General features: G+C 38.0%; 1 protein-coding gene across 5 annotated transcripts in view; it reads left to right on the plus strand.

Moving 5' to 3' along the window:
* smarcd3b (SWI/SNF related, matrix associated, actin dependent regulator of chromatin, subfamily d, member 3b) overlaps nt 1-14,883 on the plus strand; it is a 57,124-nt gene extending 42,241 nt beyond the window's left edge. For 3 of the 5 annotated variants that reach the window (XM_053497551.1, XM_053497548.1, XM_053497552.1), the window contains 9 exons: nt 3,068-3,163; nt 5,461-5,481; nt 5,769-5,870; nt 6,327-6,488; nt 7,111-7,208; nt 7,848-7,983; nt 8,099-8,221; nt 9,482-9,583; nt 10,504-14,883. In XM_053497551.1, coding sequence (XP_053353526.1) covers nt 3,068-3,163; nt 5,461-5,481; nt 5,769-5,870; nt 6,327-6,488; nt 7,111-7,208; nt 7,848-7,983; nt 8,099-8,221; nt 9,482-9,583; nt 10,504-10,557 — 894 coding nt within the window. In that variant the 3' untranslated portion in view covers nt 10,558-14,883. The remainder of the gene's footprint in view (nt 1-3,067; nt 3,164-5,460; nt 5,482-5,768; nt 5,871-6,326; nt 6,489-7,110; nt 7,209-7,847; nt 7,984-8,098; nt 8,222-9,481; nt 9,584-10,503) is intronic. The other 2 variants (XM_053497550.1, XM_053497553.1) reach the window with 1 other exon arrangement.
* Nucleotides 14,884-16,951: the final 2,068 nt, after the last annotated feature.

Here is a 16,951-nt window from a genome sequence, read left to right on the forward strand (position 1 = left end):
GAGCAGTCGCACAAATTAACGACGTGTTTTAACCCAGATGGGGAGAGCAAAGATGGATTGATGTGGGCACGCGTGCCTTTGCGGGACAGATGTGTCCACATTAGAGTCAGATAAACGTCACTTTTAATTATGATTGTGAGCCGTCATGACATACAAATCTGTTCTGACCAAAAAAATCAGGATGGCTTGTAATGTGAACATAGCCTTAGAGTCGTTCATAACTTTTGACTGTAGATGCACATCATGAAGATTAATTGATTCAGCATTAAGTCATATTTGACTGGCATCAAAGCCAGGAATTAAATCTAAGCAGCTGTACCATTACCCTTTGTTTGTAGATCAGCTGCCTCTTTATACTATACCAATAAAGACAGTTGCCATGGGACACCATGTACTTTGATGGATGACCTAATGGTACAAATACAATGTGAAGAACATGGTAGATTGCACAAGTCACTAATGTTGTAAGAATTTACCTCCACTTTTATCACAGAGAATTTCTAGAAATCATAGATGATTCTCAGTGAGAAGCAGAGATCTGTCTCATTCTAATCAAAAAGATATGGAAATACATAAATATTCTAAGAATATAATAATCAAATAGTATAATGTGCTTCAACTAATCTTTAGTTTTGTGCAACCTGTATAATGTGGAAAATAATGCCTCGGACGCAGGTACCTTTGCAGGGTAGAAAAAGTAACAAAACATCTTAAAGTTGTATTTTTCTAACATATTCCACTGCACAGGAGTATACCGAATAAACAAATTACCCAAGCTAAAAATGTAAACAAAGGCTAACACACTATTTACTTTAATTTTTTTTTAATAGTTTTATGTATGTGTGTTTCCCCCTTTTCAAACAGAAACTTAAATATTTAATGTTGTCATAATGTGGAATATTGATTTTGGGCAGATATTTTATTTTATAATAAAAATCAGTCTGTCCAGATTTCCTTAAAACTCACGGTTAGAGATTCTGAACAGAACTGTCTTAATAATATCACTTATTCACATTTTTAAAACCTGATTACCATCTAAAGTGTTTACTAGGCAAAGTGCAGTGGAGACCTCTTTAGAGGTTAAGAGGCAATTTTTCACATCCTGATTGACCTTCTAAGTTTCTCGCAGTTGCACAAAAATGAGCTATAGACTCTACAATGTATGAGGCCAAAGAATGTCATGCGTTATGAATCTGTACTAGATCCTGAAGGGAAGGCACAATAAGGCCTGGACTCACCGAGCAGTCTTAAAAAGAGGGCCAAGATGGTAGGAAGCTAGATTTAGCTTTACCATTGATGAAACGTTGGAGTACATACAGTATCTGCAGTCACATGCATGAACCTTCTGTGGCAAATCACAAAAATGGAAATTCTATCATCATGATAAGGTATTGCTTTACGGATTACGGATTAGGCTAAATTAGTCTTCGAAGAGCATTGGTCGGGCAGGCAACCAAGCACCCAAGGGTAACTATGAATGAGATCCTGAGTTCCCTTGTGGCAATGGGAGGACAACCATCACTGCAGCACTGTACAAATCTAGTCTCTAGGATAGAGTGGCCACACAGAAGGCATTCGTCAATAACAGGCACTAGCCTGCTGGGAGTTTGCCCGAAAGCACTTGAAGGACTCTCAGGCCATGAGAAGCAAAATCTTTTGGTGGTCTGACCTGGTCTTCAGAACACCTCTGTAAAAGGCCTGGAGTGGAGTTAGAGTTTGGACCTGAGCCCAATAGAACATCTCTGAAGAGACCTACAAATGGCTTTTACCATTGCTGCCCATTCAACTAAGGCAGTCTGAACAATTCCCCCTAAAAGAATAGAAGAAACCTACAACGGAAAGGTGTGCCAAGCTTGTAGTATTATTTGTAAGAAGACGTGAGGAGGTCATTGCTGCCAAAAGTGCTTTAACCAAGAACTGGGTGATGGGTCTGAATACTCATGTAAATGTGATATTTCTGTCTTTTTTTTTTTAATGATTTAAATCTTTTTTAATATGAGTGTAAAACTTTAAAGGATCTGAAAACTTTTCGTCAGCGCTGTTTATGTCTGTTTATGGGAATCCATATAGAATATAGCATATTAAATCAAATCAAAATTCTAATCAAAATTAAAACAGAAAAATATGCCTTTATACAAACTGTGATTTTTTTAATTTACTTAGAGATCTTTATAAAAATCAGTAATTACACTGGAAACCTCATAAGGGAGAATCATTTCTGAAATAATTTCTACCAAATCCTATGTGGCTTATATCAACAACAGGTTTACAGTATGTAGTCTTTCTTGTGCTAAGCATAGCGCCGTTCAGACTTGCATGCTGGTCCGTATGCCAATGTCAACACCAGAGCTGGAGAAACCGAACAAACTGCAGCACATGTGCTTTTGTCGGAGTGACCTCATAGCCTTCAAATGGCAGCTATGTGTGTTTTAGCGTGGTGAGGTTAAAATTATCTGGGTCGGCTCCAAGTTTCCGCCACTGCAATACGCTCAACTTACCAATGAGGTCATTCTACTGCTCCTGTGCAAACATTAAGAGTTGGACCCATCAGACTTTCTTTTTGCTCTTTTTGTTACTATTTTTAATACATTCGATGTCTCCATATCTTGTACCAAAGACAGAATAAAAGATCAAATCATTTTTACTGCAGAAAAGACACCAAAATCAGGCCCCGAAAACTCACTTTGCTCTTCTAACCATAAACAACTATATCGTTTAGTCTCAGAATATGGTTTCTGTGTTGGCCAGTGTTTCTCTCTCCATTGGTTGCTTATTTTGCTTGGATTCTGAGGTGGGTGATGGGTTTACCAAAAAAGATGTAGCCAAAAGCCTGAATGTCTAGCCAAGTGTTTAAGCAAAATTGTGCTCTGTAACCACACAAATGGAAACAGTAGGCTACGATGACAGTTTTATACAGTAGTACTGCTCTTTGGTTTAAATGGAATGATATTGTTGAAAAAAGTGCACCACGCCTAAGTCTTTAGAAAAGATCAAATATGTTTTTACAATTACTAATGCGAATACACTGCTCATTAAAACACTTTTCCTGTTTTGTTTTGTTTTCCAGCCAGCAAAAGTGAAAAGAAAGTTTTCATCCTTCTTTAAGAGCCTGGTTATTGAGCTGGACAAAGATCTGTATGGACCTGACAACCATCTAGTGGAGGTGAGTGTCCTGATTACTTTTCCGTTTCTTTTGTAGAGACCCCACTGTCATCATATGCAGCCAATACACGACATTGTGTGTATATCCCTATAAGATCCTAATTTGGGGGCTATTGGGCTTTACTCTTTGCCAAAACTCTTCCTGTTTGGAGACCTTGATCAGGTTCCATAGACATCAGGTGATGACAAATTGAAATAGTGAGAAGGTATTTAGAGTATTAGGTTTAAAGAGGCTAATGTTTGTGTTAAATACTTATGGGGACTGGTATAGCTAGTATAGGCATATAGTAACAAAGTTTTGGACACAAGTTTATTTTCTACATTCTAGAATGTAGGCATTTGGGAATTAAGTAACAACAACAGTCAGTTGTTATTTTAAGACTTAAAGGTTAGCTGTTCTGGGATAGTTCTTGCAAGAACACTATTGTCAAGTGCATTTGAAAAACCCATCAAGCACCATGATGAAACTGGCTCTCATGAAGACCATCCCAGGAAAGCAAGTCCAAGACTTACCTCTGCTGCAGAGGAGAAGTTTATTTAGAGTCACCAGCATCGAAAATCACCAAACATCACCTTAGATTAGAGCCGCTATAAAGGCTGTACAGAGCAAAGAGGATTATTGCACATTTTGGACGCCTTAAAGTATTGTTTTAGAATGTAAAAAGAATTAAAAAGACCATGGCATTGGACGTGTGTGTCCAAACCTTTTTGACTGGTTTGACTTTTGACTTCTCTTAAGGCTATGGAATTTTCGAAAGACTTCAGAATTGTTATAAGGAAGGTGGTTTACTACTAGGTTGCATATTCAGACACTACAGGCAATTTGGGAACTCCAGGTAGGCTAATCTGCGTGTCTTAGAACTGTAGGAGGAAACTGGAATACCCAGAGGAAGCCCACTAAGGAGAACATGCAAACTCCTTGCACAAAGACCCGAGACGGGAATCAAACACGGATGCTGGAGGTGCAAGGCGACAGCACTAATCACTACGCCATTGTGTCACCTAACACAGTACACTTTATGGCAAAAAATGTTTGTGACGCACCTCCCAACGTTGCTAACCTTGGCAACAGGAGCATTGGTGAGGTCAGGCTCTGATGTTGGGTGAGGAGATCCGGGGTGCAGCGAGTGTTCCAGTTAAGTGGGGTCGAGGTCAGGGCTTTGGACAGAGTGAGGACACTCAAGGCATTCCACTTTAGCGAACTGTGTTTTCATGGACTTGAATTTATCTACAGGTTCGAACAGTGTTTGAAGCTTCCAAAAACATTCTAGACAGTTGTGTGATTCCAACCTTACAGGACCAGTCTGGGGAAGAGCAATATATGAGTGTAATAGTCAGGTGTAGACATGCAAGTACTGTTACTCAGATAGGCTATTTTTTATAGAATGTATTTTGAGATAATTGTCTGTTAATAAATGTTGATATTTTTGTAACATACTGTATCATAAATTCAAGTGAATTAGCCATTAGTCATGATGAGACTCTCAGAAACAGTCTCCCTTACAGATGGATTTTTGTAAAGCACTGCAGTGTGAAGCGTATGACTATGTAGGATGATGCCCCAAGAGACACACAGTAAACTACTAAATCCGAGATCTTGTTTATGAATATTTATGAACCGATCTTACATAAACATTTTGTCCATAAGTGCATCATACGGTATAAAGTGTTATTTGTTTAAAGTGACTGCTATAAATTTATAGTATTTATAGCATGCTACAGACACAGTATTGGCAGCTGCAGTTAGTGATGTGTACTGTATGTGGAAGATGCTTAATGAATGTACAGTAGCTGTATGAAAATCTCAAATAGCATTAAAAGGATAGTTTGGATTTTTTTTTTAATCAGAAGTGAGATGCATATAAGTAGATTACAATTAGTCATTTTAAATTTTCCTGCCCTATGAAGTTTGTCACTTACAATGTAGAGTAAGTAATCAAGGCACAACTTCAAATTCCACAACCTCCCATGGAAATATGTATTCCTAAGTTTAGCTGAGACTAAAAGAGTGCGAAACACACTGACAAAACTTGACATTTTGATTTAACTCAGTGTTATTGCAGAAACTTCATACGAGTCTCAGCTGAACTTTGGAATGCACTTTCGGAAAGAGGGTTGTGGAATCGGCCCTGATTACTTACATTGTTCTCGCGTTCCGAGTGACAAACTTCACAGTCAGTGTGCAGAGCAGGACGATCAAGATCAACGACCAAGACCTATGGTGATGTACTTATGTGCACCTCAATTTGATTTAAGGCAGACTTGGAAAAATCCAAACTTAAGTGTTTTTCTTTTCAGCTGCTGAGGAGCAGGGATCAGGTAAGCTTCAGCTTTGCAAACAGTGTGTCTGAAAAAAGATCATTATTTTTCCTTTAATTAATGCAAGTGCTTACTGAACAGCTTGAAGTTCTTCTGGAATAGATTAGACCAAGTTAGTGCATCATACATGGATTAAAGCTAATATAAGTATTATATATCAGGGATGAGAAAAACTGCTTTCAGTTGTGTAGAAATCCACTGTATGATGTTTCTTTTCATAATAAAGACCTGACATTATGACGTCATGAAAAGAAGAAAGTTCAAACCGCTTTTTATTTGTATCCTAGTGGCATCGCACTCCCACCACTCAGGAGACCGATGGCTTCCAGGTGAAAAGGCCAGGTGATGTCAATGTACGCTGCACTCTCCTGTTAATGCTGGATTATCAGGTAAGGCTGCATGCTAATATTATCTACTATGATAATTAAGCAGTGTCTCAATAGAGGGAGTGCTGTCGGGATGAATGTCGGCACAGTTGTGATGCAGTCGCAGGCACGAGGGTGTAGCTCAAGTGCCGAAGACATCACAGCCGTGCTGATATTCAGCACAACAGCACAACCTGGAGTGTGATGTTTTTATACAACAGTTCAAACACCATTTATTGGCCAGTTCTGTAAGTCTCATAAGTTTCTCCCTATATTGATACTTAATCAAAATTAGAATAACTGCTCAGTTTATTTCTATACATTTATATTATATACATTAACTCAGCTATCAAGCATTATTTTGTATAAAGACTCAATGACTCTATGAGAAAAGATTGTATGGTGTGTGAGACCACACACCATAGAATTCTATCCACACTTGTATGTTTATTTATACTGAAAGCCTTCTCTTGTGTGCAGCCTCCTCAGTTTAAGTTGGATCCACGGCTGGCTCGGCTGTTGGGAATACACACTCAGACACGCTCATGTATCATCCAGGCCCTGTGGCAGTACATCAAAACCAACAAGCTGCAAGACTCCCATGACAAGGAGTATATCAACTGTGATAAATACTTCCAGCAGGTAAAGATGGTGACTAAACTAATCCATTTTACAGATATCTGAGTTTCAGTGTTGTCGATGTTTTTTTACATGATGGTTCCGTTATCTGACATTTAACACGTTAGAAAACATGAACAAATGGCATATACTATAAATAACCAACAAAGTAGGGAACATTTGTGCTAACTGATTTTTTTTTTTTAAGTAAACTTAGTAAACAAACATCTGCATACACCAGGGCAGCGGCATGGTAGCTTACTGTCGCCTTGCAACTCCAGGGTCCGGGTTCGATTACCATCTCTGTGTGCATAGAGATTGTGTGTTCTCCTCGTGCTTGGTGGGTTTCCTCCAGGTATTCTGGTTTCCTCCCATAGTCCAAAGGCCTGCAGATTAGGCTAATTGCCATCCACCAAAATTCCCCATAGTGTGTCAATGAGTGTGTTTGTGGGATAGGCGCTGAGATAGGCCCCTGTGACCCGGTATATAAGCTAAAGCGGCATAGATGATGAGTGAGTGATACCAATTTTTTGTTTCCGTCTCTGGACGGTGAGTATCCAGGACAGTTTGTTGAGTGAATAAAGCAGGACCTCACCTCACTTGCTTCAACACTCCATTGAAATCATGAAACCATGTGCTTTTGCAGATTTTTGACTGCCCTCGGCTGAAGTTCTCCGAGATCCCACAGCGCCTGACCAACCTGCTGCTTCCCCCTGACCCCATTGTTATAAACCATGTCATCAGGTCAGTCTATCTGTCTAACAATGTTTCCATTGTCTGCAGTCATCCTTAGTACACTATGTGGCTAAAAGTATGCCTTTCCCAGACTCTTGCCACACAATTGTACAGAATGTCTTTGTATCACAATTTCCCTTCACAGAAGCAACAGAGCGCAACCTGTCCCAGTTCTGGCACCAGTTCTGTGTGTTCTGGCATCTTTCTATGGGAACCAGCATTAACCCTTTTAGCAATTATAGCAACAGTAGCTCTTATATTGGACTCTATTGTTCCCAGGCTGCAGTGGTCAGGACATACCACGAAAGAAAAAATGGAGAACTGGCGACAGGTTCATGGTGGCCAAGGCTCCTTGGGAGCGAAGGCTAGCCCTTGTAGTCCAATATAAAAGCTCCTGTAGCACAAATTGCTGAAAAGGTCAATGTTGATCTCTATATACTGTACGTAAACTGTCAGAACACAGAGGTCACTGTTTTGGTTGCAAAAAGAGGGTTCTAATCAATGAAGTGAGTGGTCATGCATGTAATCATGTCAGGTGTCCACATTCTTTTGGCCATGTAATGTACATTATAACTTCTCTTGGTGTGCATTACAGTGTCACACTCACAGCTGTAACACTGGTTAAAGGCATTGTCTTGGTGTGTACAGTGTGGACCCAAACGATCAGAAGAAAACAGCCTGCTACGATATAGATGTCGAGGTTGAGGATCCACTCAAAGCCCAAATGAGCAACTTCCTGCTTTCCACAGCCAATCAGCAGGAAATTGCCTCTCTTGACAACAAAGTAAACAATAAAATCTTATTTTTACATAATCAGCACTGCCAGGAATTCTCAAAACTGTGCACATTCTTCTTTTGATGGTCCTAATCACTGTTGGTCTGATATGAACTTGTTACAGATCCACGAGACTATTGAGTCCATCAACCAGCTGAAGATTCAGAGAGACTTCATGCTCAGTTTCTCCCGAGATCCAAAAGGTTACATCCAGGACTGGCTGAAATCCCAGAGCAGAGATCTTAAAGTGAGTTCAAGTCCAACCTGGACCAAGTCAAATTGTGTCTTTCTGATTGTAACCTTTTATTTCCAAAATGTTGAGATTCAGTGCTTCATCACTATTTATTTAACACACAGTAACCTAAATGTGAGGTGATTATATTAATCCTGATTATACATCAGAACTGTGAATTTTAAATTTAAATTAGTTAAAAGTTGTTCATTTATTTATTTTAAATAATGGAAGGGTTATATTACTGCACTTCTCTAAATCACTTAGATAGATAGATAGATAGATAGATAGATAGATAGATAGATAGATAGATAGATAGATAGAGTATACAATAGCCTATATATATATATTCATATATATATATATATGAATGTTTAATACAGGTGGGAACTTAATTGACTACACAAAGTGCACCAGCAAGTTTTCATTTTAATAATTTGCCACATAGTCTGATAATACATAGAATATAAAACATACTGTCAGTTATTGAAGAAAAACATGCCATTGTTTAGATTGTGGATTTTATTTAAGACTTTTATTTATGGACATTTATGGAGACAAAGAACAAATTCATTTAGTAAATGGTTTTAGTAATTGATCATTGAATTGAGCATTTATAAGATTAAGTTAATAGCTATTTAAGCACTTAATAAAAAAAGCAATGCCAATTATCAGCCCATCACCACCCTTCAGTAACGTGAGATACTACGAACTAAATACATAACTGACTACAGGGAACCAAATGTTCTATTTATGTTGTTGTTGTTTTTTCCTAGTACAAAGAAACCTTCATATTATATATGTTAGTTAAAAAAACATATAAAGACATATCTTTATCGTAAGTAAAATCTTAGTCATCGTTTCTACAAGTACGTTGCTAAAGTTTTATAAATATGAGTATATAGTTGCTCACATAGCTCTTATTCTTATTTATTCTTATGGAGTTCACAGATTTAACTATAATTAACTCATTCTCCCTGTATACAGTACATAGCAGATCTTTCCCATACTGAGACATCCTCTTAAAATACTGGCGTAATTCTTAGATTATGTCACTTTGCCATTGTGAATGTACAGTAGTAGAAACCTTGTGATGTAGCACTAAAGACATTTCCTAACTTGCTACCTACTTACTTTCCTAACATAACATCCAGAATCTGATGAATCTGTTGAGGAACGGCACAAAATGTCTTAAATGTTACACCACAAACGAACAAGTTATTGTGGATATAAATCTTCACACCTACATATGCTATTGCGTTCTGATTGGCACAGATAATGACGGACGTTGTTGGGAACCCTGAGGAGGAGAGGAGGGCGGAGTTTTACTATCAGCCCTGGTCTCAGGAGGCGGTCAGCCGCTACTTCTACTGCAAGGTAAAATAACTAGACTTTTACAAGACTAGGAGTTCTATTCGAAATTGAATTGCCCTTTTCCACCCAGTAAAAGCTGAAGCTGTGGACAGAATGATGACAGATCTACAAGGCTGCACACAACAGTCAGAAATACATTTAAATGGGATATACTGTGTACATGCAGGTGGCGCGGCGGCTTAGTGGTTACTCTGTCTCCTTGTACCTCCAGGGTCCGGGTTCCATTCTCGCCCTGGGGTCTCTGTGCATGCAGATTGCATGTTTTCCCCGTGCTTGGTTGGTTTTCTCTGGGTACTTTGGTTTCCTCCCACAATCAGGCATATTAGACTAATTGGCATTCCCAAATTGAGTGAGTGTGTGTGTTCTGTAATGGATTCTCACCATCCATGGTGTACCCCGCCTCATGCCACACATACCTCCTAGGACATAGGCTCCAGGCCCACCGTTAACCAAAAAACAGGATAAAGCAGTATAAATGAATACTGTATATACAAGTGTTTGCTTGACTGTTTTGAATGGCAAATATATACTGCATTATTTAATACAGTTAGCTCGGTAACAACAGTTAAACATGGAGGCATCCATGTTTTTTTTTTTACCCTACGTCAAAATGGGGACATGCCAAGGTGGAAAAAGACGTCATTCCAACCTGCAAAGTTCTACTTACAGGTCAAGTTTAACTCACCATTATTCCAAGAGGACTAAAGTTTAGGACAATATCACCCTGATTATTTTATTACTTTACCATGTGTATCCAAAAATATTATTTTAAATGTCCCCGATGATTCCTCCATGGTGTAGGATCATACAACCCACAACTATGCAAGTGCAAGTCAGATTTGTGAAGGCTTATTTTTGTTTCTTCATCATTTTTCCCTTCCTCAAAGCAAGCTGAATTCCTCTTTCTCATTTCCTGTTCGCAGATTCAACAGAGAAGGCAAGAGCTGGAACAAGCCCTGGCTATGAGGAATACCTAGTCACACCAGCTCACACTGACAGCATTTCTACAGTCTGAGTCACATGAATGTCCTCATTATCGCCACATTGTTTTCTACAGTGAGTGTGTGTGTGTTTGTGTGTTTGAGTGGGTGTGTGTCTCCTCATATTTTAGTTGTCACTGCGACCCAAGGCCCAATTACACACAGCCATTCCCGAGGACCACTTCTGTCTCTGTTTCAGCCAATCACGGTGCTCTGCCTCGTTTATTTTATATTCTAGTCATCAAGTCACCGACGCGGTTGCCACGTCACCATCCTTAATGCTGATTGTTAAAATGTGATGTGTTACCTCAAAAATGAAACGCGGTGTTGTGTTTGGGCCAACAGAATTCCTTTTAATACATACACACAATGTTTTTGATTATTATTTTAGTAGATTATCAGTATTATTGGTTTGAATGTTTTTTGTCTTTTTTTTGTTTTTCATGAAAGTAGGTCAGATTTAATTGGCTCCCTCTCTATGTAAAGAGTTCTTCATTAAGCTGCTGCTTAATCGAGTGTAATTCTTGTACATTTACAAATTATTTCGCTACCTATATTAGAATTTTTAGAATTACTTTTGCTATGATTGACAGCCAATGGTGATAATTTTCTATGTTGTGTGTGCTAGGTTAAAGATGTAGGAAGTGGATGTGTAAATACAGGGATGGACAAATCAACTGTTTATGTTAGCTACACCACCAGGCATGCATAAGCTTTAGAAACCTTATGGAGGAAGCTGAAACAGTGGTAGATATAACAGGAAATATTGTATATGGCAAGCTGGTTAGCTAGTGAAGTTTATTATTACCCTTTTTTTTTATAATAGAGCACGTTTTTGGCTTGGAAAAAAAAAATCCAATCCATGACAAACCAGGACGTGACTGCAAGTAGTAAAAGTAAGAATTACCTATAGTACTGTTCAAGATTCTTAGGGACATGCAAATAAATAATAAAATAATAAAAAATGTAAAAAAAAAATTTTTTTTAAACTATAAAGCCCAGTAAACAGTAATTAATGAAACAAAGTCAGTATTTGGTTTAAAAGCGCATCGTGCAACACCACTAACAGTTCTTCTGAGGACTTTGACTGTTGCACCTGCAGCTTTTTTGCATGCAAAACCTAGTAACTTCTATTTAGTTTTTTTTTTTATCTAATTTAAATAATATACTGCTTTTTTTTCTTGCATACAAATATTTTTCTGCAACGTTTAGTTTTGAATCCTGTTTAAAACTCAGAAATGTTTTTGTACTGACTCAGTTATAAAACCATACAATTTAAAAAAATCCATAACAAAGTTCTCAAGACTTTTGCACGATACTGAACTTGACAGGCTTGTCAGTCTTTCCTTACACCGGTGTGAACAAACCTTACCTGGGAACCATGCATAGTTAATATGCGTAGTTGAAAAGTAGTATATGTTCCGCTAACAGAGTGTACAACAGGTTTAATGATTCATAAGGAGTAGTGATAAAGTTGCAGCGTGGAAGTCTGTCACGCCACCATGAACTGCATTTGTTTTATGAAAGCGAGTCAGAATTACTGACGAATAAAAAATAAATCTATATATATTCTCATTTGTCCGTCCCTGTACTACATTTATAGCTACTAGTTCCCAATTTCAGGTCTCAGGCCTCGTGTCCTGTATTCACTGTGAAGCATTACTTTATTTCCTCTTTCCTCTAATCTAGCTTTACACCGTACTTCACCATCGTTACTCTTTACTCTAATCCCTACATTAATAGCGTATATCAGTACATACAATTAGTCTGATGTAGGTAGTAGAAATTTGTATATATATGTACAAGAATTACTCTGTGCTAAACACTAAAAGTGAAGTCTTTTTGTTGGATCAGTGTTTATAATGTGTGGAGCCCATGAAGTATGATATGTCCATCATTCTGATTTTTCTATATTTCCAAAGAGAAAAGTCAGACATATGATTAATACGATCGTAGTGTCCTGAGGTTTAGGTTTAGGATTGATGGTTGTAATTAAATCTACATGATGTTTATTTAGACAGACGTTAACATGGACCCCCACCTTGTTCCATCACGGTTTCCCCCTGGGAAAGGATTGAGTTTGAGATAAGGTGTAGTTTTTATATAATTTTTGTTTTTCATGTTCGAGAGCTTCCCATCTATATTCGTCGTTTGACATTTACAACCGGAGCGGCACAGCCAGAAAGCGGAGACTTTATTCAAATCCTTCTTTTAAAAATTCAAAGCGAATCTTTTATAGAAGCAAGCGGTTTCGGCACGAATAGCCGACTGCGACTTCCTACGCAAAACAATGTGAATCATGTCACGTATGATTAAGATCCTATGATCAAATTCTCAGAAACAAATCCATGCGGTTTTTGCTAGGGTGACGTATCTACAGTACGTACGAAGGGTAATTATCTATGCTGCTGGTCAGCAGTGCTTTTCTGAAAATCGCCTTTTTTTTTCCAGCTGAATGTTTGCGTATTGAAGTTTATTTAACAGCAACTCACACTTTTAAGTAGTCTTTTAAAACACTTTGTCTTGGGAGGTCATTAACTCACAATGAAGTATGAAGCGCAGTCACTTCTTCAAAATGAGGAATATGACACCTTTTTTTTATATGCTCTATTAAACAGACCACAGGTCAGGATTGTATAAATAACGACACCTGGTTTTATTGATCTAATCGAATCAAAAGGCTGTGTTTGCTGCACATGGAAGAGTGAACAGTACCGATGTCTGTTTTACAGCTTTCATGTTGGAGTTCTACCAGTGGTCTCGACAGCTTAGGTATTTATTATGTACGTTCACAATGAAGGGCACTGACTGAATGCTGTAGAATCTAAAACATTATGTTTAGATTGTAGTTAAAAAAAAAAAAAAAAACCTCAGTCGAGTACCGCAACTTTTCAGGTTTTTGCACTAAGTTGTCATTAAATATCGTTCACTTGAACCGAGGGAATGAAATGAAGGAAAAGTTGACCTGTGCTCATTTTGTTAGTTGATATGTTGTGTACTGTATCACTGGTGTAAGTTATATTGTCCTCGCATCCCCAGTGGCTGTGTGTGTGTGTGTTGGTTCTCAGCCCAAGTAGAAAGTAACCACCATGTACTGTACGAATACCCTGAGCTGTACACATCAAAACATTTTCTCGTGGAAGGAGAGTCCACACTTTCTGCTCAGCCTCGGCCAAACCATCCATCGAAGCTCTGCATACACTTTCTTAAAGCCTATGCATGCTGCATGGACAGATTTTTTTATACTTTCATACACGGACGTTTAACACTCTTCAGAGTGATGGAGGAAACCAGAAGAACACCGACTCGCAGAGAACTGGGTTCAAGCTACACGAAAAGGACAAAAGATGACCCGTTCTGGTCAGCTACTGTGTTATTTTTATTATCATTTTTAAGTCTTCTGTATTGCTGTTGTCTTGTCTTTATAAAAGACTTAGTGATTTTAGTATGGAAAAAAAAAATAGAAGCACAGAACAGATTTCTACCAAGATGCATCCAGGCTCTGTGAAGTTCATCAAGATTAGAGCACCCCCTACTGAATCTCCCGAACATTGCATCCACTTGTATCACAGACCATGCTACATGTTTTAGCTTCAACATCACTGTGGATCCTTAATTTCTATTCTTCTGCTGATTTCTCTATTCCTCAGCTCATTAGCTGTCATCACTGACTCACATGGTGGAGTGATGGCGCCATCATGGTATAGAGTTCAAAAGTTTGTGCCTGATGATTTTCTAGCAGTTGTTATAAACAGTTCTGTCATATCCATCTGATTCTGATTTACCACAATAAACAATGACATTGACGTGATGGTGGGTGTTGCACCACCCAGAATTACTCACCAAACTATGCGAAGAACAATGTAACATTGATTAAGAAACATGATTGGCCCGAATTGCATTAACTGATGGAATGTTTTAGGAGACTGATGCACAAGTATGCTTATGGGTAGAAGTTGTTCTTTTACATTGAGTCACTCCTGCATGCGATTCTTCGCTCACATCTGTGTTCCAGGTTGTCTTCCACCAGCTCTTGATGCCAGCTGTGGCCTGTATTATAAGTCTGATGTCAACACAGATCCATTTGTATGCAACGGATGCACATGATGTATTAACCAAGTGGGTTTTTCTAGTCAGTGTTAATGAACTTTTTGTACAACACGCAGTAGGGTGAGTAGCGTGTTTTTGATGCTACACTACGATTACATTTCTCACTCATCCTGTACATTTCCACTGTTCCACTTTCAAAAGAGAGAAAGTAGTATGAGAATCACAAGTGTGGATGTAAATAAAAAAAAAAGCGCTTGCCAAAGTTTGTAAAAGAAACCACCTCCTGAGACTCTTGTGACTTTTTTTGTGTGTGTATCTATGTGTGTGTGTGGACTGACTTTTAGATTCAAGAACTGATTCAGAAATCAGATTCATTATTGTAAGGATAATAGTAGTTAGTCAAATAAACCCCTCGTACTTGTCCATTATTATATTTCTTGTGAATGAATATAACATATATAATATATATAACAAATGGGAGTTATTCAAACGTCTTGTACTGCCCGGCCCAAAAAACAAGCTGACCACTTCAGAAAGGTTAAATTATTGGTACTGAAAACAAATAAGGAGATTTGAAATGACTGAAAATGGGTTAAGAACTGTCAAACATATTATCAATAACAATGTAAGGATGGTACTGGACCTTCAGCCTTATAAAAAAAAAAATGTAGTCATAAAATAAATCATGAACAGAGATTACTTAAACAGTGAGTAAAGTGGTATGCATAGTAAAAAATTAATAATTACTGTATAATAATAATTTAAATAATAAAAAATAATACAAATAATTATTAATACTTAATAATAATTATTAATAAATATTTATTAATTAACAATAAAAAAATCTTACTAACTATTCGTTAGTAAGACACATTTACCAGTGAGCATAAAAATTGGACTTGGGAGCAAATGGAAAAAGGTCATGTGGTCTAATGAGTTCACGTTGTCCCTGATCCAGAGCACAGTGTAAAAAAGGAACGGATGAAACGATGCACCCCTCGATGCATAGTGCCCACTGTACAAGCCTCTGGAGGCAGTGCTATGACCGGGGCTATGTTATAAACGTAAGCATATAAGTGTTATGATCTTCAGTTGGTCAGGTTTAGGCTTAGCAACATTATGTAACGTTTTTAAAGTTGCGTAGTTGAATAAGCGAATCGCTCGGTCTGTCAGGTGAGCCTTTTTCCAGGAGAGACACAGTCACACACAGAATTACGTTTTCTGTCAGAAAATTCTGTTTATTAACAGCAAAAGATAAGAGTTTTCATATGTTTGACCAAACGCCCATACCATCGACATCTGTTACTACAAAGAACATAAACAACTGTAAAATGTCCTGGTGAGACCCTAAAGAACGAAGGAGTGAAAGTTAGAGAGATGTCCATCCAGAGACGAGCCAGGAGGTGTTTACTTAGAGCTACACTTCAGCATTTTTCTCAAACTGCTCTAAGAGCCTGTAAGAACCCAGAAGGTATAGCAACTCACTATAAAGGAGAAAGAGGCTTGGAACAGCTTTGTCGCAGTGCTTCAGGGCAATCACAGAGTTGGTTGGCACTGATCCGATAAGGAACTATAGCACAATGGATTGAAAGTATGCATGACATTTTTGATGCATCAGCATTTAACAAATAGCTCTTATGACACAGGAACGAAGACTGTGTTACATTGTGTAACATAACCAATGTGGTTCCTTACTTTGCACCCAATTATAGGCTTTAGATCCATGGCAACCCTGACCAATATAATTGACCAGCCTGTAGGAGGCGTAATGATTATCAGCTGTGCAAGTTGAGAACAGTGGCAAATGTAAAACATCTGCTGGATGGTATATTTTTAAATGATTCTACACACCTTAAACACACCTACGTAGATAATACTTTATTCTACAATCCATAATACATTTAAAATATGTTTATTTAATGTCAGTGGTTGTCTAATGTAGAGAGCAGCAGATTGTTGGTCAAAAAGTGACTTCTAAATGTCCAACACTATTAAGATAATTGTGCAATGTTGGAATTGACACTTCTTTGTTGACCTGGTTGAAGTTTGAAGGGTCAAAATTCTGGTTTATTTTTTTTTAACACACAAAAGTCATTTCAACCATTTTTCTGGCATGAGTATTAAACACAGTGAAGTCATGGTAAATATGTAAGATGTCACCTATGTTCAACCTACAGAACCAGTCAAACGTTTAGACACACCTCAATGTTTTTGTTTAGTGGCTCATTTTCTACATTCAAGAACAATACTGGAGATTTCAAAACTATGAAAGAGTTTAAGACACGACGGTTAGCTGTCCTGGAATAGTTCATGCAAGAACAGTATTGTCAAGTGCATTTGC

The sequence above is a fragment of the Clarias gariepinus genome, chromosome 1 (genome assembly GCF_024256425.1).
Source record: "Clarias gariepinus isolate MV-2021 ecotype Netherlands chromosome 1, CGAR_prim_01v2, whole genome shotgun sequence".
In the NCBI taxonomy this organism is placed as follows: Eukaryota; Metazoa; Chordata; class Actinopteri; order Siluriformes; family Clariidae; genus Clarias; species Clarias gariepinus.